This window comes from Mirounga angustirostris, unplaced genomic scaffold (genome assembly GCF_029215605.1).
Source record: "Mirounga angustirostris isolate CCGP_5_RB_7025 unplaced genomic scaffold, mMirAng1.0.hap1 SCAF_9, whole genome shotgun sequence".
Lineage (NCBI taxonomy): Eukaryota > Metazoa > Chordata > Mammalia > Carnivora > Phocidae > Mirounga > Mirounga angustirostris.
The window spans coordinates 30,000,482-30,022,996 of NW_026991717.1; the positions used below are offsets into that span (position 1 = coordinate 30,000,482).

The 22,515-nt window shown below is 36.5% G+C and overlaps 1 protein-coding gene across 4 annotated transcripts in view; it reads right to left on the bottom strand.

The window, feature by feature from the left end:
• The window catches only part of ETFA (electron transfer flavoprotein subunit alpha), an 87,525-nt gene that overhangs the window by 18,690 nt on the left and 46,320 nt on the right, over positions 1 to 22,515 (bottom strand). Inside the window, exon 10 of one of the 4 annotated variants that reach the window (XM_045899612.3) lies at positions 9,183 to 10,513. The exons of the other annotated variants lie outside the window; for them this stretch is intronic. Within the exon in view, the coding sequence (XP_045755568.1) occupies positions 10,490 to 10,513 (24 nt within the window). The 3' untranslated portion in view covers positions 9,183 to 10,489. Of the gene's footprint in view, positions 1 to 9,182; positions 10,514 to 22,515 lie in introns of those variants that run through there. 4 annotated transcript variants of the gene reach the window in all.

Sequence of the window (22,515 nt, forward strand, 5' to 3'; positions counted from 1 at the left end):
TCTTTTTTAAAAAACATGTACAGGCAATTAGACTATTATCTTAGGATGCTTCTTTATGGCTCAGAAAGCATTTCTGTATTTCAATAATAATAATTAGTATGTATAAAACTCTCTACAGATGCTAATTTATGGAGCACTTTAGACACTGCTTCACAACATAACAAGGCAATCCCTGCCCTGAGGCACTTACCTTCTAAAATCAGAAAGTAAGATAATTTGGATAGAAAATGAGATGTGATTTTGGAGGGGGCAGCAATTAAAGGTTCAAAAAGAGGTAGGATTAAAGAAAGGAGCAGACACAGAAGTAAGGAGGGCTAGTCCTGAAGATAAAATCCTAGGAGCCTTAACAAAGGGAAGGAATCTAGAAGTGAGATTAGATCAACCTACATGAGTTGGCAGCAGTTTTGGCTGTCATTCTGCAAATGAAGAATGGGGACTGGTGGGAAGAAGTAAAGCCACCAGGGCAGTAAGAGGACCAGAGGTTATTCTGAAATATAAAGAAGGGACAGCACTTACTTCAACAGAAACAAGGACCAGCAGAAGAAAGCACAAATCCCTCTTCTTTTGTCAAAACCTAAAAAGACTGACAGCTGCAGACTCATCCAAAGAATTCAGGGGCAGGGCTCTAAAACACCTTACAGTGGGCTGAGATGAAAATAGGAACAGGGCTTGGAAACTGCTGCATCCAGTTTGCAAGAGGAATATATTACTGTGGTTAAGAACCTAGGCTCTAGAGTCTCATTGCCTATGTTTAAATTCCAGCTCAGCCACCTGATAGACACGGGACCGTAGGCCAGCTATTTATCCTCTCTATGCCTCTGCCTGCTCATCTGAAAAACTGGGATTATAAGAATCCTTACTTCAAAGGGTACAATGAGGCTTCAGTCCTTAGCATAGTATCCAGTTTCCCAAGACACTCATGTGCCTTGAGTTTTGCTCAAATATTGATTCTCTCAGCCCACTGGCTGGCCAACTAGGCTCCTGGGGTGGTCTCAAGGCTGCCACATACAGCTGAGCTACTAACTGAACAGCTCTGGAGGGAGGTGTCACTTACATCATAGTCATTACAGAACTCATTTTTATTACAATAATTTTCCAACAGATGGCAGTAAAGTAACTTGAGAAAGAGGTACTTTTCTCCTAAATCATACAAAAAAGTTGTATGTACAGGGCATCCAGAATCCTCTGTGGTACAAACACAATAATTTTCTAAGTATGCCATAACAGGAAAAAGTTGAGAGACAGTAGTTAACTATGATTTTACTGTTGTTGATACTGCTGTTATACCTTACAGGTACTATATAAAGACAACTGTGATTCTTTGTCCCATGTCCTCAAGAAGCTCACAGTCTAACAGCATAGGTTAAGGTAAAATAATAAAAGTCTATAATCCTGACTGTTGAATCACAGACCTGTACCTCTGAAACAAATAATACATTATATGTTAAAAAAAAAAAAAAAGAAGAAGATAGCAGGAAGGGAAGAATGAAGGGGGGGAAATTGGAGGGGGAGACAAACCATGAGAGACTATGGACTCTGAGAAAGGAACTGAGGGTTCTAGAGGGGAAGGGGGTGGGGGGATGGGTTAGCCTGGTGGTGGGTATTGAGGAGGGCACGTACTGCATGGAGCACTGGGTGTTATGCACAAACAATGAATCATGGAACACTACATCAAAAACTAATGATGTAATATGTATGGTGATTAACATAACATAATAGTAATTTAAAAAACTGAAATTACTATTAAAAAAAGAAAGGGAAAGTGTTAAGAGAAAAGTGGATATTTTAGATTATCCTAGGAGGGAAAAGATTTATTGGAGATATAATCTTGGAATTACTTTTTTATAATTAGACACAAGTCACTTACCAAAATAAAATTATATTAAAAATAAAAAATAAAAAAGTCTATAATCCAATCTAGGGGGAAAAATCAAAGTATGACAGAGCTCTGCTCTCTTATGCAAATGCTTTCAGTACCTGCCACTGAGAAGTGGAAAGGTCTCTGGAAGCAGGAAGCAGAACAGGGGATGACATTCCTCTGAGGTCATTTCTTCTCTCTGCCAAACAGGAACCCACTTTTGCAGCTTATCCCATCTGCTCTGGCTCCCTTAGTCCTTCAGACGAAACAAGCTTTTATTTAATTTTTTCAAAACAAGCTTTTAAAAGCAGGTTTTGTTGTCCTAACTAAATGACAAACCTGCATGTCTGATAAACAGAAAGATGACTGGAATGAAATCTTAAATACTTTTACAGAAATTTAACCAGCCTGTGGAATCAACATGGCCAGAGTATTCTCTGATAGGTGATTTGAGTTTTGGTTACTTTCTTCACAAAGAATGAACATCACTCCTGCTTAACCCAAACCTTGTGCAGGAAACCTGGAATTCCTAGAGGTATTATCTGAGTCCTACTCTCCAGAGGATTTTAGTGCAGAAGCTAAGGAGAAAGTGGTCTCTTACACTCACATTGTGATTTTTGTCTAACGCTGTTGTTAAATCCAAAAAAGATTTATAACGTGAGCCACATATTTAATTTTTAAAAATTTTTTAAAGATTTTATCCATTTGAGAGAAAGAGAGTGCCAGAGAGAGAGCACATGAGTGGAGGGCAGAGGCAGAGGGAGAAGTAGATTCCCCACTAAGCAGGGAACCCAACACGGGGCTTGATCCCAGAACATCAGGACCAGAGCCAAAGGCAGAAGCTTAACTGACTGAGCCACCCAGGAGCTTAACTGACTAAGCTTAATGAAGCTTAATAGCCACACTAAATAAAATAAAAAAACAAACAAATAAAGCTAATTTTAATAATGCCATCTCAATTCAGACTAATTACATCTCAAGTGCTCAACAGCCACATGTAGCTTAGTGGTTATCATACTGGACAGCACAGATCCAAGATAATTTTAGAATAAGCTAAAGAACAGGTTTCTTGTAAACTCTACAAGGTTACTATGGCACATGGTCTGACAGTAGATCTAAAGATAAAATGATATTAGTCTCATGTGTCTGCTTTGCTTGTATTGGCTCAGAACAAGATTATTTATAGGTTGTTTTAAACTCTGAGAGAGAACCAAAAAGGAAAGTCCGCAGTGTAACAAAGCTGAAGACCAGCATGAGAAGCAGCAGGATGAAACAAGAGGGCAGCCAAGACAGTCACAAATAGATGACAAAAGTCCATCAAATTTTAGGTAGTGTGGACCATTACAGGAAAGCCAGAAGCAGATGAAAACCACTGGCTTAATACAGTAAATTTATACTCTGAAAAGAAACTATCAAATTTTATCCTCTTGTAAGTTATAATTTTTCTTAAAACTCTAGAAGGACCTGAAAAATCTATCCTTAAAAACACACTTTTCAAAAAAAAAAGTATCTAAATAATCTGAGTAAAAAAAATTTTTTTAAATAGAAATTTAAAAATACTTGGAATGAAACACCAAAAAAAGGCAAAGCTTATCAGAATTGTAGGATGCAGCTAAAGTAATACAAAAAAAATTTATACCTTTAAAATTTTTATATTAGGAAACAAGGATTATAGAAAATTAGTGAGCTAAGATCTCAATTCAAGAAAGTTGAAAACGAGGGGCACCTAGGTGGCTCACTCGGTTAAGCATCTGACTTTGGCTCAGGTCATGATCCCGGGGTCCTGGGATTGAGCCCCACATCAAGCCCTGCATAGGGCTGCCTGCTCAGTGGGGAGTCTGCTTGTCCCTCTCCCTCTGCCCCTCCCCTCTGTTCATGCTCGCTCTCTCTCAAATAAATAAAAATCTTAAAAAAAGAAAGCTGAAAATAATCAAGTATACAAAACCACTACATTTATTCAATCACTATTATAACCAAATAAATAAGATCAGAGAGAGATGGGTTCAGATCCTGACTGTTCCACATACCCTCTATGTTCTCAGGCAAGTTATTTAACCTCTCAAAATCTCAATCTCATGTGTAAAATGGCGATAAACTGTAGCTAATAGGACTGTTGTGATCATTAAATAACTCAATGCATGTGAAGTGTTCAAAATAGGTTAGATGTTATTGTTTATGCTATTATTATTACTAAATGATCACTAAATCTTTAAACTAGAAAGCATAAGACAGCCAACTATTATCTATATTCCACTTTAAAGTGGCAACCACCACCTCAAGGAAGTTGTTATTAATCTGATATGATTTTTCTGGGATAATGTATTGGGAAAATTTCTTTTCATCGATACTTAGTAGTTTCTTTATTGCATATAGTACTAGCAATAAAGTTGGAAATTCTGCCCAACTTTCTAGACAGTGCTGGCTGCCTTAGAAAGTTGGGGTAAATTTCTTTACAAGATTCTAACACAATCTTATATGGAGATACATACCACAGATTCAGGTACCAAGACATACCATATTGGTCATATAAAACATATATATATATATGGGGCGCCTGGGTGACTCTGGTTTCGGCTCAGATCATGATCTCTGGGTCTTGAGATCAAGCCCCATGTTGGACTCCATGCTTAAGATTCTCTCTCCCTCTCCCTCTGCCCTTCCGCCTGACTTGCATGCTCTCTCCCTCTAAAAACAAAACAAAATCTGTGTGTATATATATAAACAAATATATATATGAAGTTGAAATTACATGAGTTTGTGATGTAAACTCATACATTCACTGTTTTTCTGGAATTGGACAGTATTCTGCCTGCAGCCACTTTAGATCTGCTTTACTTTAAACAAAGTAGAAAGATTTAAACATTCATTTTTTTGTTTATATGAAATATGAATATGAGTGGAGTAGTTAAATGTGAAGCTTTCCGAGCAGAAAAGCCAAGCCAATATTGTTTCATCTCTTTAAAAATCAGGTTTAAAATTTCTTTTCTACCAACAGTCTTCCTTTCTAGATAGAGGTGAGGAAGGAACATAAAAAACTACATTTCTTCAAAGATAAAAATTTTAAAAGACATCCTCTAAGTAATTCCAGAGCTCAGAGATCCAATGTTATGCACTCAAAAACAATAACCTTACGACGGCTTCAGATAGGACAACAGTTTCCCAAAATGGCAAATGCTTTCTCAACCTTCTCCTTTAGAAGACTACAGAGGCATTACCTTAAGCAGCAACTGTTACAGCTAAAACACAACACACATACATAGGACAAATGCCAGGTTAGGAGTTAAATGTAATTTATCATAGCAAATAATGAACATCTCTGAGAAGTAGATTAACCAAACTATACTTTCTAATTACTGCAAGTCTCCTGTGCACTAGTATTGCTATATTTCATCCTGTTGCTCACTTAGAAGGCCAAACTATTTCCTCTGTTTGCCAAATTGTGTTAAGTCTCTTCTCTTTTTGGAGGAGGCCCCAAAACACAAAGCACAACTATCTGTGGCTCTTTTCTCCAACAGCTCTATGCCTGTGTTATGAAGTCTCAGGCAGGATTATGGCTAAACTAAGTTTTACAATGGAGGACTTTACCCATACTCTTGATTTAAAGCTGAACATACGTCCCAGCCATTAGATAATACTTCTATACTAGGACTAGCTCAGGTTTTTATCAGGAGTCAAGATGGCATACTAATCATCACAGTTACATGAATTGTCTATGATATTCTGGTAACCACGCTGTACTTTACAGACATTATCTCACATAACTATGACAGTAACTCTATAGGATAGGAATTACTCCCATTTTATAGAAGAAAAAGCACAGCTTCAGGCAGGCTGTGTGTTGTCCAAGGTTATGTATAGTGTACCTAGTAAAAGGCTGGCTTCTTAACTCAATCCCTTTGGTTTTAAATTCAGTACTTTTGGGGTGCCTGGGTGGCTCAGTCGTTAAGCATCTGCCTTCGGCTCAGGTCATGATCTCAGGGTCCTGGGATTGAGCCCCGCATCGGGCTCCCCGCTCAGGGGGAGGCCTGCTTCTCCCTCTCCTACTCCCTCTGCATGTGTTCCCTCTCTCGCTGTATCGCTCTCTGTCAAATAAATAAATAAAATCTTAAAAAAAAAAAAACGCTTTAAAAAAAATAAATTCAGTACTTTTTCTACTATACTACAAATAACTCAATATTATGACAGTACATAAAAGTAATATGCTTTTAACTGAAGCCACTAGTCTATAAAAGTGCAATAAATATATTTATTTTAGAGAAAAATCACTAACACAAGATGAGATTAGATGAACAGCTAACTTAAATTTATATATAAAAAAGTACCATCAATTTTAGGGGCGCCTGGGTGGCTCAGTCAGTTAAGCGCCTGCCTTCAGCTCAGGTCATGATCCCAGGGTCCTGGGATCGAGTCCCACATCGGGCTCCCTGCTCTGAAGGGAGTCTGCTTCTCCCTCTGCCCCTCCCCTCACTCATTCTGTCAATTTCTCTTGCTCTCGTGTTCTCTCAAATAAATAAAATATTTAAAATAAAATAAATTTTTTAATATTTAGCTATTTTGCAATTAAATGTGCAGCATTTGCCTAGTTCACTTCTATGCTAATTCACAGATTTTCCACTGTGGGAAAATATTCCTCAAGCATACTTGGAATAATAGAAAGCCAAGTTTATTATTATATACTTTGCTAAAATTATTCAGATGATTAATTTACACTGAAATATTTGGGAATATACCATCAAAACACTTAGATATAGAATCAGTCTATTTACAAAGCTTCGCATTTTAGCAGGTCAAATAAAAACTTTGATTATCAAATTTTTTGTCAGCAAGGTTTTTTAATTGATCGAAATCAGTTAGAATTATATATACCTACGTAGAATTTTGTAGTAAGGCACCTCTGAGATTACCTATGTAATTGCTTTATTTTATCAATGAAAAAATTGAGGCCCCACAAAATAGAGATGGCACTAGGACCTGACTTCCAAGCAGTATTCTTTTCTCTCACCAAGCTGTCTCTTTCCTAAAATTACTAAGAAGAGTTAGGCATTGCTTCTGCATAGCATTTCTTGATCTTTACTCTAAAATTCTTAAGATAACTTCTATGCCAAGGACCTCATGAGAGCTACAAAGTAACCAGAGGAAAGCAGTTTGGCCATTCCTCAAAAACCTACACACAGAATTACCATATGACCCAGCCATCCTACTCTTAGATATAAACCCAAAAGAACTGAAAACAGACTCAAACATATACTTGTATGTGAATGTTCATGGCAGCATTATTCACAATAGCCAAAAGGTGAAAACAAAACAACCCCCAAGTATCCACCTGCAGATAAATAGATAAACATGGAATATTCATGGAATATTAATGGAATATTTTTCAATCATAAAAAGGAATGAAGTTCTAATGCATGCTACAACATAAATGAAATCTGAAAACATAACTAAAATAAGACACTCACAAAAGGACAAATACTGTTATGATTCCACTTTTATGAATTATCTAGCAGAAGCAAAACCACAGAGACAGAGTAGATGAGAGATTAGCAGGGACTGGGGTGGGAGGGAATGGAGTTACTGCTTAATGGGTATAGGGTTTCAGTTTGGGGTGATGAAAAATTCTGGTTTTGTCTTTTTTTTTTTTAAGATTTTATTTATTTATTTGACAGAGAGAGAGAGCACAAGCAGGGGGAATGGCAGGAAGAGGCAGAGTTCGGAGAAGCAGGCTCCCCGCAGAGCAGGGGGAGCCAGATGTGGGACTCGATCCCAGGACCCTGGCATCATGACCCGAGCTGAAGGCAGTCACCTAACCAACTGAGCCACCCAGGCGCCCTGGGGTGATGAAAAATTTTGGACATAGATGGTGATGGTTGCATAACACTGTTAATGTAATTACTGCCACTGAACTGTACACTCAAAAATGGTTAAAATGGCAAATTTTATTAGATTTTACCACAATAAAAAAGTCATTAGAAAGTTATCACCTTGGGGCGCCTGGGTGGCTCAGTCGTCAAGCACCTGCCTTCAGCCTGGGTCATGATCCCAAGGTTCTGGGATAGAGCCCTGCACCAGGCTCCCTGCTCAGCGGGTAGCCTGCTTCTCCCTCTCCCACTCCCCCTGCTTGTGTTCCCTCTCTCTCTATCTCTCTGTCAAAAAATAAATAAAAAATCTTTAAAAAGAAAGTTATCACCTTGACAGAGCCTTCACACAATTCTCCACCTTCAAAAAACTTAAGTTCTAGAATTTTGTGGTTTTGACAATTATCAAAAATAAACAGTTCATATAACATTAAAAAAATATATCAACAAAAATAGGGGAAACCAAGTACAGGATTTATGGAAATTCTCTGGAGTATCTTTGCAAATTTTCTGTAAAGCCAAAACTGTTCTCAAAAGTAAAGTTTACTTAAAAAAAAAAAAGGCGACCAGAGTTGTGAAGTTCAGTCCAAGTTACACAAAGACTCCTTTTAGTACTTTCTAAAGTTATAAGAATTTTAGTGGTGCTAGTAATGTGGAAAAGGAAAGTGCCTATAAGAAAATAATAAATTTACTATTCACCCAACCTAACTAGAGACCCTCTAAGTAATCTCACTTCAAGAAAATGGAATACACGCTTTTGTCCCAAACACTATACCACTTTCCAAATTCCTTTTCAGACTAAATTTAGTTAATATTAATATATAACATTATATATTAATTATATATATAAAAATAATTAGACTAAGTTTTTCAAATATTCTTTTGTACAAGATTTTAAGTTTTCATATCTTTGGCCCTAAAGTGAAAAAAAGACTGAAGTACATAGGCTAAATGATCAATTATCCATTAAATAAACATTTCCTTCTATCACAGTGTCTCATGTTCTCTGACATTCATGTGCATGTTTATCACATCTGAAGCTATTTATGAGACAATAAATTAGCATTTATGTGAAAGAACCAAAAATACAATTAGAATAAGAATAGAAATTTAGAGTAGTTTTATTCCTTTCCAGTTACCACATAAAGATAGCTAAGACAAAGATCTGTTGTCTACGCTCATCGACTTTCATGCCAGCTGTGAAATTAGATGGACTGCCTATACGACATGTCAACTTATCATAACAGTGGCATGCTTTTAAACAGCTATATATGAAAAAAGAATTCAAGACTCTCCAAAACTTAAAAATTTCAACCTTATATATAAAATGGAAATGAATAAAAAACTTCACTGATACTGGTCCTCTGGAATAAATGTTTAAAGAAACCAGTCTAATAAAAATTAGCTAAGAAATCAAAGCTACAATTTGAATGCAAAGATACAATCAGAACTAATTTTTAGCAAAAAGATTTTTACTGCACAACTGAACAATTTATACTACCTAACCTCAGTTTATAAATTCTACAACTTCTCCTTTGTCATTTTAAACTTCATCGTCAGGACTCTGATCATCCAGGCCACATAATTACCTTTAAGAAGCATGCTTAGGGTGTTTTCTGGACTGCAGGTCCATACAGCAGTTCTCTCGGCCCTCTTAGGAATAGAACATCAATTGCTTTCAGCTAAATGCACTCACATATGAATATTTTAGTACAATTTAATGCTTCTATACCAACCCCAAAGGAATAGAGCATCAATTTGTGAACACAGTTCTCCTGGAGTTAAAAGCCAAGCTGGATAATGCAATATGAAAGAGCTTGTCAATCTTTAGCTTTTTAGCAAGTCAGAAAAGCAGTCCATAAAGTCAGTCCCAGCTGTATACAAATAACTCTATCAAGTTTGTTCCTACACAGACTTTTCAACATTAGAGAATTTTCAAAAGAGAACCCCCAACACAAAATTTCTTGTATTGGTAAATTCCCCCAAACTGCTTGTTCACCTAGTAACTATTCATCTACTCTCAGAGTTATAAACAGACCACTGATCTGTTAGTAAAATACCAAAATATAGACAAAGTAATCTACTTCCACTGAGAAGTTGCACTAAGTGTAAAAAGACATTTCCCTGGCAGTAGGTAACAGATTCTTTAATCATTGCAGTATGCTTATGTTTGGATGCACAGGAAGGTTAAGTCACAAACAGAGCTTCTAAAAGGCAATCCAGAGAAAAATGTAAAACGGGAACTACCATTATATATGCCAAGGCTTACAAAGTCATTCGAATTAAATTCTAGTCATAGCATAAACACGTCACTCCACCGAGCTCAACAAATACTAATTAATGTCCTAAAAAAATCCAATGAGACTGTCAAATATGAGTTATAGAGTAAGACTGCGATACCTGTTCATGATTTCAGAACAAAAAAATCTCTCAGCAAACAAGGATTTGTAACTGTAAAAATAGCTAACACACAGTACTTATACTATACGCCAGGTATGGTTTTAAGTGTTTTACATATACTTATTCTATCTTCACAATTTCCCATGAGGTAGAGACATTCATTATCACCATGATATAGCTGAAGAAACTGTGGTACACAGAAGTGAAAGTTAAGTTACACAACCAAGCAACTGTTATATGACACTATTATAGAAAACTTCTTTAATCTCATAAAAGATATCTACTAAAAAGAGATAGCAAACATCATACCTAGTGGTGAAACCTATTAGAAATTACTGGAAAATAAGGGACAGGATGTTTATCATCACCACTTCCATTAACAACGTCCAGGGAGGCACAGCTGACATAGTAAGAAAAAAAAATTAAACAAAAGGATGAAACAAAATTTCATTATTCCCAGAAGACATGACTATGTATGTACAACACCCAAGAATCTACAGATAAATTAATAAAAGCAATATATAAACATAAATTGCATTCCTATTTATCTATCTACATTTATAAAGAAATTATAAAACTACCTAAATAAATGGAAGAAATAAAATCATGTTGTATAGAAGACTAAATATTGCAAAGATATCAACTCTCCCCAAATTAATCTATGCATCCACAGTTCCTCACTTGGAGGAATTTTTGCTTCTGAGTATTTACTACAACTTGTACTTTTCAAATCCAGAAGTCACTAATCAAATAATTTTTTTTTAAAAACTATAATGAATTTGCATGAGTGCACATTTAAAGTGCTTATGAATCTCAGAGAGACTGCTGTGTCCACTCAGCAGTTGTGTCTCAGCTATTTAACTGACAGGATCATATCTCATGCTCACACTGTATAACTACAAGTAACGAGAACACAAGGAGGTAGCTATTTTGAGATTTTTTTCATCTTGTTGCTTAACTGCAGTCTTTGGACAATGATTCAGAGCATCTATTTCTGGAGTCTCAGGAGCCATGAAGAGAAAACAGCCCATCACCTCTCAGCATCTGAATGTGAGCCCCTTTACCAACTCCTTCCCGCACACCCTGACTCACCACTTAACTCTCCCAATTTGCACTACCAAATCTCACCCAGGCAAGTCCTCAATCAGTAAATTATCATTTTTAAATGACCTTGGTTATTAGGTAAGAATTATTTGCCTTCATCATGTATCTTTAGCATATTTTTTCATTATTTATTCACATTACAATTCGTACATGTTTGGAGTAGCACAGAAGAAATATCTGACACTGTCCAGTATCACTGAATTCTGTCCAGAAACATACTAATGAGTTTATAGTAAGTGCGAAACAACTAAGTAATTGATTTTAAATATTTTATATTATGTTGAAAATCTTGGTGTATTTTTATTATTTAAGGTTTTTGGGTGGATTGGGAACTAGTTATTAATTTTCTCTTTTAAAAAAATAAAATAGAGATTTGGGCTCTCTGAATTTCATCAACTACACACTTTCAAAAATCACACCAAATTTGGATAAGACAAACTTACATTTCCAATCAAAACTTCAACTGTGGAGTTTGACAAACTAATTCTAAAACTGCAAGAGAAAGGCAGAGAGCCAAGAATAGCTAAACAGTTCTGAAGAACAGAGGAGAGAGGAATTGCCCAACTAGGTAATATTATTACTACAGCTTTAGGTGTAGTACTGATACAACGACAAACAACTGACTGATAGGCAGAGAGCCCAGCAATAGACCTGTGCATGTATATAAACATGTACGAGGTGACTCTAGAGACCAGTGGAGGAGAAAGAGAATGTGTAATCAAAGATTAGTTATAGGAGGATAAAACTGAGTATCTACTTCACATCAAACATAAAAACCAAATCAAGTAGATTAAAAACCAAAATGTGCAAAGCAAACTTTACAAGTTATAGGGAAAAAAGTGGCGCCTAGGTGGTTCAGTCAGTTAAGGGTCTGCCTTTGGCTCAGGTCATGATCCCAGGGTCCTGGGATTGAGTCCTGCATCAGACTCCCTGCTCAGCAGGGAATCTGCTTCTCCCTCTGTGCCCCCCACCACCCGCCCCACTCATGCTCACTATCTCTCTCAAAAATAAAATCTTGAAAAATAAAACTTTAATAAAAAAATACAGGTGAATATCGTTATGACCCTGTCTTAGGAAAGATTCCTAAAACAGACTGTAGATACTATAAAGGAAAAAAATAAGTTCAACCACATTAAAATTAAAAGCTCTGTTTATCAAAAGACATAATTTTTTAAAAAAGGAAAAGCTGGCTAAAAACTGAGAGAAAATTTATGCAACACACATAATCAACAAAAGATTAGTAACTAAAACGTTTAATTAAAAACTTCCAAGAACCCGGGGCACCTGGGTGGCTCAGTCGTTAAGCGTCTGCCTTCGGCTCAGGTCATGATCCCAGGGTCCTGGGATCGAGCCCCGCATTGGGCTCCCTGCTCCGCGGGAAGCCTGCTTCTCTCTCTCTCTCACTCCCCCTGCTTGTGTTCCCTCTCTCTCTGTGTCTCTCTCTGTCAAATAAATAAATAAAATCTTAAAAAAAAAAAAAAAAAAAAAAACTTCCAAGAACCAGTAAGAAAAAAAAAATTCAACAGAAAAATGGGCAAAAAGATATGAACAGGAAATTCAGGGGGAAAAAATCATTAACAGACATTTAGGACGCCTGGGTGGCTCAGTCGGTTAAGCATCTGCCTTCAGCTCAGGTCATGATCCCAGGGTCCTGGGATCGGGCTCCCTGCTCAGTGGGGAGCCTGCTTCTTCCTCTGCCTGCCACTCCCCCTGCTTGTGCACGTGTGTTTGCGCTCTGACAAATAAATAAAATATTAAAAAAAAATAAAACAAACAAAACCCATTTAGAATATAAAGATGCCTAATAACAAATAAAACAGATAAAACAAAAAACAGTGAGATTTCATGCCCATCAGACTAGTACAGCTTTTTTTAAAAAGCTGTGGCAAATATACATTACATAAAATTTACCATTTTAACCACTGTTAAGTGCAGTTCTGTGGCATTAAGTATATTCACCTTGTCATGCAACCATCACTGCTATCTCCAGAACTACCATCTATCTCCAGAATGGCAAAACTTTAAAAAACCAAAAATACCAAAGTTCAAAGGGGATGGGAATAAAGGTAAGTTTTATAAACTGCTCATAAGTATAGCTACTTTGGTTGACCCTTCATCAACATCTGGAAAGCTGAACATTTCCTATAATTGAGCAGTTTCTCTCTCAGGCATACTTCCCTAGGGAAACACTAACATACAAGGAGATGTAAGAATCTTCCAGTAACATTATTTGTTTCTTTCTTTTTTTTTTTTTTTTAAGATTTTATTTATTTATTTGACAGAGAGAGAGACAGAGAGAGAGGGAACACAAGCAGGGGGAGTGGGAGAGGGAGAAGCAGGCTTCCCGCGGAGCAGGGAGCCCGATGCGGGGCTCGATCCCAGGACCCTGGGATCATGACCTGAGCCGAAGGCAGATGCTTAACGACTGGGCCACCCAGGCGCCCCTTCCAGTAACATTATTTGTAACAGCAGGAATTATAGACTACCTAAATAAAGCATCCAGTATTAGGAAAATGGGTGACGTGTGACATATTTCTATAATAGGATACCATACATTAATGAAACACAAATGAAAAACTGCTACCTGAATTAAAATGGATGAATCTCACAAATATAAGATTGACTAAAAAAAACAAAGAACACATACAGTATGCTGTTGCTATAAAGTTAAAAAAATGTATACAAAAAAAAACAAAACAAAAACAAAACAAAATGTATACAAAACAATGTTACCTATCAGTGTTTCCTAATTTTTTTATATCATGGCACACAAACAATGGCAGCATGTGTGTGGTACCCTGGGCTACGTGAACAAGTCTAGTCATAATGTCTCCTGTTCCAAAGGCTGAGAGGATCAACATCTCAGCACACTTGTAAATCATTCACGGTACTCAAGTTGAAAAGTTCAGCAATATACTGTTTAGGGAACTGTAGATATACAGTAAAAGTGAAATGTATTGAAATCATCATCAAATTTAGGTAATGATTACTTTTGAGGGAAAGGAAGGATGTGTATTAAAGAAAGTACATAGGGGCTTTCAACTGTATTATAATATTGTTTCTTAAATTTGGTAGTAAAAACAAAGGTGTATACTGTATTCTTTATATTCCTTATATATATTCATATATATATAAAATATCTTTTGTATATATATTCTTTATATACATATAAATTTTTTAAATAAATAGGAAAGAATGGGAAGCAAAGTGGATTTAGCAAACGTAAGCTACTTTTTCAAGCTTAGCGTACCAAGAGAGATGAAAAGGGAGGTAGCTAGTAGAGAAAAGAGGCTGCTGGGTAGACAAAGAATTTTCCTTTTTAAGATTATAAAAAAAGGAGCAGGAGGGAGAGGTTCTGAACCCAGAACACAGGGGTAAATAATGGAATACTGTCCCAAAGGAGGTAGGAAGTAATGGGATCCAAGGACACAGGTAGAGAAATGAGCATTAAATTAGAAAAGGCTCACCTCTTTCTTTGATGTATATAGGTTAAGTTGTATTGTTTTGCTTTTATAGAGAGGACAGTAAGTTGACTTATGAAGTAGAAGGAAAGATCAGCAACTGAGAATAAGGGAAATAGTACTAAATAAGGAGTTTCTAAAATTGGTACAATTTAAGGTAATGTTGATATATACTAACAGAGGACAAAAGCAAAAGTCAGTTCAGAAGATCTATTTGTGGAAAACTGAGGCTATGCAATCTACCAGTTTTTCCTGGACAAGTGGTTTTTAAAATGTGCTCAGGGCTCTAATCATTCTGCAGAGGGGCCATAGAGACTCTTTCAGAAAAATGAGAAGGGAAAGAGCTATGTTAGCAACACTCTAGGTTACACCCCTCCACTGCAACTCCACTTTTCCTATTATCCATGGGGATTCCTGACAAGATTTCATCTGAAGGGTTCTACAACTAAGTCACTACTATGAAATTTTATCCTGGAAAAGTCAGAGCAGCAAGCCCCAAACCAAATAATTTTGGGCCCTTATGGAAATGCACTTAAATATTAGGCAATTGGCTGACATTGAAGGACATTATAAAAAAAAAACAACATCCTTATGAAACCACTGTCCTATTTATAGTAAAGACATTGTTGAGGATGTTAATCAATAGGGTCCTCTTTGTAAGGGCTCAAGGGATAAATCTCTCTCTCTCTGATCTTGCTATCAGGCCAAATTATGCTTCCCATGTGCAATTAGTTTGTTTTTACCTTAGGGACACTATAAATCAGGACACTGATCTTGTTTCCCAATATGAACTGGCTTCTAGAAAACCTAGTGCCAAATTTGCAGACTAAATCTGGCAAATGAATAGAATGATACATAATTTATTTTCTTTAAAAACGTCTCTCCTAGTTTTAACGTATCTCCAACCTTTATCTTCCATCTGAGTTTTCTCAAGACCAAACTGTCAACCAGTACCTCCCATGAAGAGACAAAAAGCAGTTTGGCTACTACAGCTAGGGGGGTGGGGAATAGGAGTAGAACACTAAGAAGGGTACAGAAGGCCTAAGACTGAGGCTAAATAAGAAGTGAGAGTTACTCCTTACTACAACCACGAGACTAAAGGTTAAAGAGCTATGACAACTAAATGCAATACCTGACCCTAAACTGGATTCTGTATGGAGATGGGACAATACTATAATGAGCATTATGAAACTAAATGATAAAACTGGCATATCCCATTAGAATATGGAAGACAAATTAGAATTTAAATTGACAAAATCCAAACAGAGGATGTAAGTGTACTTTGGTTGTGTAAGAGAATATTTCTGTTCTTAGAAAATACACACTAAAAGGGGCACCTGGGTGGCTCAGTCGGTTAAGCGTCTGATTCATGATTTCAGCTCAGGTCATGATCTCATGTGTTATGAGATTGAGCCCCATGTTGGGCTCCATGCTCAGCAGAGAGTCTGCTTGAGATTCTCCCTCTCCCTCTCCCCATACTTGTGCCTGCTCTCTCAAATAAATAAATAAGCGAAATACACACTAAAGTATTTAGGGGTCATGATGTTACTGTCATATGTTCAGGAAAAAAAAACCTGTGTGTATATGTGTATACACAGACACTGTACTATTTTTAATTTTGAACTTTTTATTAAGTTTGAAATTATTTCCAAATAAAAAATTTGGAATTCTTGCAGGGAACATGAATCCATAAACACACCAGGAATTGTTCTCTCTATGTATGTTCAATCGTCTGCCATATGCATGTGTAAACTGCTATGAATGATAAAAATATATTTAAAAGTATAACTAAATTCATGGCATCTTTTGGGTATTATATATTTTCCCATTTTCTTAAACAATCGGTAATAAAAGTGTTTTGTAAGGATAACAAAATTTGCCTTTGTGGTCCCCTTACTTGAATAGGGAACTTCTTACTGTTTTCATCAGAGAGAACCACAGTGATGCTTCTCATAGCTATTACCGAATGGCAACAAAATAGAACACAGGATCTTCAAAGAATGTAAAGTTGAGAGGAATGTGAATAGAAATCAAGCTTTAAAAGATTCATGAGGCTTCAATGGTGGAGAACAAAAACCCAAATTTAATAACGACAGTGTTCAGCTTTAAACACAAAGAACAATTATTAGACAATGGAGACATGGGTTTAACAGACAATAATATATGGGTGAAGGAGAAAACTGAGAGTTTGGATGTCCACAAGTGTAATACATGCCAACAGTGGGATATGCCTGCCAAAAACCTAATGCAATATTAAGTAGCATTAATTAAAATATTATTTAGGAAGATAATAATCTAATTCTGTACTCATCAGAGCACATATGAAGTAATGCATTTGACTCTGGGCCTTAGGACTCCTGCACGTGGTCCTGAGGGAACTGCTTATATCAGACTAAACCCTCCTGCAGAGAAAAACTACAAAACCTTGTTAAAATATAGACAGCAACTACTTAAATACTCTGGAGATCAACCAAGACAGGCAGCATTTAAGAAGGCCGACTTCTGTAGGGGAGGGAAGCACAAGATGAGTCTAACTCATACCACTACTTTCTCCCTTGGGGCATTTGCAGATTTCCCACAGGGGATAAAAGCCAATCAGAAAGCAGTCGCTTTGGATAGAAACTGCAGTCTTACTAGTTCAGGAAACACACAAACAAATTTGTGGCTGCCACGTTAGCTGGAAAGGAAGAAAACAATTCCAGAGAGAGAACCACCAATTTGAAAAACGTACCCTGCTTAAAACCCTGGGGACCCCTGCATTAGAGATGTGCAAGGTGGCTTCTCAGCTGCCCGGCTAATATTAACAGAGAAGACAGTTTGGAGTTGCAGCTTTGTTTTGTGTTTTAGTTGTATTTGTCCAGAATCAATACCAACTAATCATTTAAGAATTCCTTTATGTGAATGCTTGGCAAAAAGAATGGTGCTCAAATAAGTACTCAGGGTTAAATAACTTTTTTGAATCTCATTATTTATCCTGGAAAAACTGTATTGACCTTTGCACTGATGATGCAGAAAAACAATAGTGGGTAAAACTACTGTCTGCATTAGTCCAGACAGCCCCACCAAACTGAACTAGTTGTCACAGCATTCTTCAAGGCCACATACTCAGTTTAAAAAAAACCTGAAAAATAAAAAGCTGGTTTCACTTAAGATTGTTCTTGATGCAGTACAAATTATTAGTTTTATTAAACCTTGACCTTTGAGTACACATTTTTTAGTATTCTGTATTATAAACTGTGAAGTACACAAGGTACTTCCACTGTGTATCAAAGCACAACAACTGTCTTGAGGAAAACCATTTGGGTGATGGTTTGAGTTACAAGCTGAACCAGCCACTTTTTTTATGGACCAACATTTTTACTTCAAAGAACAAGTGGCAGATATTTGATGTTTTTTAGCAGACATTTTATTGAAAATGAATGAAATGAGCTTATCAATTCTGAGAAAACAACTTAAAAGTTTTTGTTGCCAATGACAAAATTTGAGCTTTTAAGTGATAATCAGAATTCTAAAAAACTTATATCCATAGCATGAGGTTTAAAGACTCTTCTAATGAGATCAGTGGTGATATTAATGAACCTGACTTTTTGATACTGATAACATATGTCAACATTTGGGAGATCTGCAAAACTCAGTTAACCTTTACAGCATACTTTGGGAATACTGTGGGTTCAGTTCTAGACCACCATAATCAAGCAAATATCACAGTAAAGCATGTCAAATTAATTTTTCGGTTTCCCAGTGCATGTTCACCCTATACTGTAGTCTATTAAGTGCGCCATAACACTATGTCTAACAAAATAATGTACATACCTTAATTTAAAAGTACTTTATTGCTAAAAAATGCTAACCATCATGTGAGCTTTTCACAAGTTATAATCTTATTGCTAGTGGAGGGTCTTGCTTCATGTTGATGGCTGCTGACTGATCAGGGTGGTGGTTGCTGAAGGCTGGGGTGTCTTATTTCTTAAAATAAGAAACAGCACAGTTTGTCACATTTTTCTCTGTAATTTCTCTATAGCATGTGATGCTTTCTGATTTTATCCACAGTACAACTTCTATCAAAATTCGTTATCACTAACTCTATGTCATATTCTAAATCCTCTGTTGTCAACAATCTTCACAGCATCTTCACCAAGAGCAGTTTCCATCTCAAGAAATCACCTTGGCTCACCCATAAGAAGCAACTCCTCATCCATTAAAGTTCTATCATGAGATTGTCACAATTCAGTCCCATTTTCAGGCTCCACTTCTAATTCTAGTTCTCTTGCTATTTCCACCACATCTGCAGTTACTTCCTCTACTCAAGTCTTGAACCCCGCAAAAGTCCTCCATGAGGGTTGGAATCCACTTCCTCCAAAATCCTATTAATGTTGGTATTTTCACCTCTTCCATGAATCATGAATGTTCTTAATGGCATCTAGAATGGTGAATCCTTTCTGGAAGGCTTTCAATTTACTTTCCCCAGATCCATCAGAAGAATCACTACCTATGGCACTTAGAACCTTATAGAATATATTTTTTAAACAATAAGACTTGAAAGTCAAATATTGACTCCTTGATCCATGGGCTACAGAATGGATGCTTGTGTTAGCACACATGAAAACAACATTCATCTTATACATCTCCATCAGAACTCTTGGGTGACCAGGTGCATTGTTGATGAACAATAATATTTTGAAAGAAATCATTTTTTTCTGAGGTCTCCACATTAGGCTTAAAATATTCAGTAAACCATATTGTAAACATACGTGCTGTCATCCAGGCTTTCTTGTTCCATTTCTAGAGCACAGGAAGAATAGATTTTGCATAATTTTTAAGGGCCCTAGGATTTTCAGAGTGGTAAATGAGCACTGGCTTCAACTTAAAGTCACTATCTGCATCAGCCCCTAACAAGCTTTAAAGCCGGGCATGGATTTTTCCTCTCTAGCTATGGAAGTCCTAAATGGCATCTTCTTTCAATAAAAGACAGTTTTGTCTATTTTGAAAATCTGTTTAGTGTAGCCACTCACTAATTATTTTAGCTAGATCTTCTAGATAACCTGCTGCAGCTTCTACATCAGTACTCGCTTCTTCACCTTGTGAGACAGCTTCCTTCCTTAAACTTCATAAACCAACCTCTGCTGGCTTCAAACTTTTCTTCTGATGATTCTTCCTCTCAGGCTTCACAAAATTGAAGGGATTTGCTCTGAAGAGAATTGCTCTGGAGTAAACGGCTTAAAGGAATGTTGTGGCTGGTTTGATCTTCTATCCAGACCACTGAAACTTTCTCCATATCAGCAGTAAGGCTGTTTCACTTTCTTATTCATCTGTTTACTGAAGTAGCTCTTTTACTTTCCTAGGAACTTCTCTGCATTCAAAACTTGTCTAACTGTTGGACACAAAAGGCCTAGCTTATGCCCTGTCTCAGCTTTCAACATGCCTTCTTCACGCAGCTTAATCACTTCTAGCTTTCGATTTAAAGTGAGAGATGTGCAATTTTTCCTTTCACTTGAACACTCAAGAAGCCATTGAGGGTTTATTAATTGGCCTGATTTCAATATTGTTGTGTCTCAGAAAATAGGGAGACTTGAGGAGAGGGAGATAGATTGGGGAACAGCCAGTCAGTGAAACAGAACACATACAACATTCATTGATTAAATTAATTGCCTTATATGGGTGAGGTTCATAGTGCCCCAAAACAATTGTAATAGTAACATCAAAGATCTCTGATCACAGATCACTATAACAAATATAATAATAATAATGCAAAACTTGAAACTATTGTAAGAATTACCAAGATGTGATACAGAGACACGAAGTGAGCAAATGCTATTGAAAAAATAGCACTAATAGACTTGCTCAATGCAGGGCTGCCCAAAACCATTAATTTATAAAAAAACAAAACAAAACAAAACATCAGAATGTATGTGAAGTGTAAGGGAAGCACAATAAAACAAAGTATGTCTTTATTTTCTAAATGAACAATGCATGATGTACAAGATGGTAAAAGATCCATTCAAACTGCAATGTAGACCAATGGATTTTAATATAAAAGTATGAAAAGGTCAATGATATGGTTTCACATTCCACACTGTAAATAACCTTTAAGAAATTACTACTTGTTGGGGCATCTGGGTGGATCAGTCAGTTGCGCATTCGACTCTTGACTTTGGCTCAGGTCATGATCTCAGGGTCCTGGGATCAAGCCCCGCACTGGGCTCCCCGCTCAGCGGGTAGTCTGCTTGTTTCCCTCTCCCTCTGCCCCTCCTCCTGCTTGCTCTGTCTCTCTGTCTCAAATAAATAAATAAATCTTAAAAAAAAAAAAAGATTACTACTTGTCAAATTTTGGTATAATGTAAAAGTAAAAGAAAGATATCCACAATTTTCTGAAGAGGCTATTAAAATACTTTCTTCCCAACTATATATATGTGTGATGGTAGATTTTCTTCATGTATTTTAATCAAACTGATACAAGAAAACAGTGGAAACAGAAATAAGAATCCAGTAATTTTCTTTTTTTTATTTCTTTTTTTTATTCTTATGTTAATCCCCATACATTACATCATTAGTTTTAGATGAAGTGTTCCATGATTCATTGTTTGTGCATAACACCCAGTGCTCCATGCAGAATGTGCCCTCCTCAATACCCACCACCAGGCTAACCCATCCTCCCACCCCCCTCCCCTCTAGAACCCTGTTTGTTTTTCAGAGTCCATCGTCTCTCATGGTTCGTCTACCCCTCTGATTTCCCCCGCTTCAAGGAATCTAGTAATTTTCTATTAAGCTAACTATGAAGCCAAAAATGTAAAGCAATGCAACTATTCCCATTAAAATCATTTTTCTTTTAGAGAAGTTATTTTCATCAAAATGATATTTATATTAAGAAAAATAGTTTTATTATTTTCAAGTAAATAAATATTTAAAAATATTTAAAATTTTTCTCAGTTTGAATTTCTAATACAGTCAGTATTAATAGATATGACCCACATAAACAAAAGCTCTTTGAGAGCGCTCAATCTTGAGAGGGAATCCTAAGACAAAAAATTTGAGAAGCACTGTACTACACATATAATGAAACAGGAAAATGTGAAAATACAATCAAAGGAGATCAACCTTGAAATAACTCAGATTTTGGAATTAGTACACAAGGATTTTAAAGCAGTTATTGTAAGTATGATCAAGAATGTAAAGGAAAAGTTAACTGCAATGACTGCACTAATAAGAAATGTCAACAGAGAAATTAAAATTATAAAAAGAACCAAATGCAAATCTAGAACTGAAGAAAATCTGAAATAAGAAATTCCCTAGATTTTTTTTGTGTGTTTTTTTTTTGAAGATTTTATTCATTTATTTGACAGAGAGAGACAAGGCGAGAGAGGGAACACAAGCAGGGGGAGTGGGAGAGGGAGAAGCAGGCTCCCCGCTGAGCAGGGAGCCTGATGCAGGGCTCAATCCCAGGACCCTGGGACCATGACCTGAGCTGAAGGCAGACACTTAACGACTGAGCCATCCAGGCGCCCCTCCCTAGATGGTTTTAACCGCAAATTTGAACTTATGGAAGAGTCAGTGATCTTGATGATAGACCAACAGAAATTATTTAAATATACACTTAAAATACGTGTAACTGGAGTTCCAGGGTAAAGTACAGGTGGCACACTGTCTATAAGTGTTCAACAGGCCCAATCTAGACTGCTGCCTGTTTCTGTATATAAAGTTTTACTGGAATAGAGCCATGCTCATTCATTTATTTATTTGTCTATAGCTGTACATTCTATGGCCCATAGAACAAAAAATACTTGCTGTATTACTCTTTACAGATAAAGTTTGTTGACCCCTGGTCTAGATCTTTTATGTT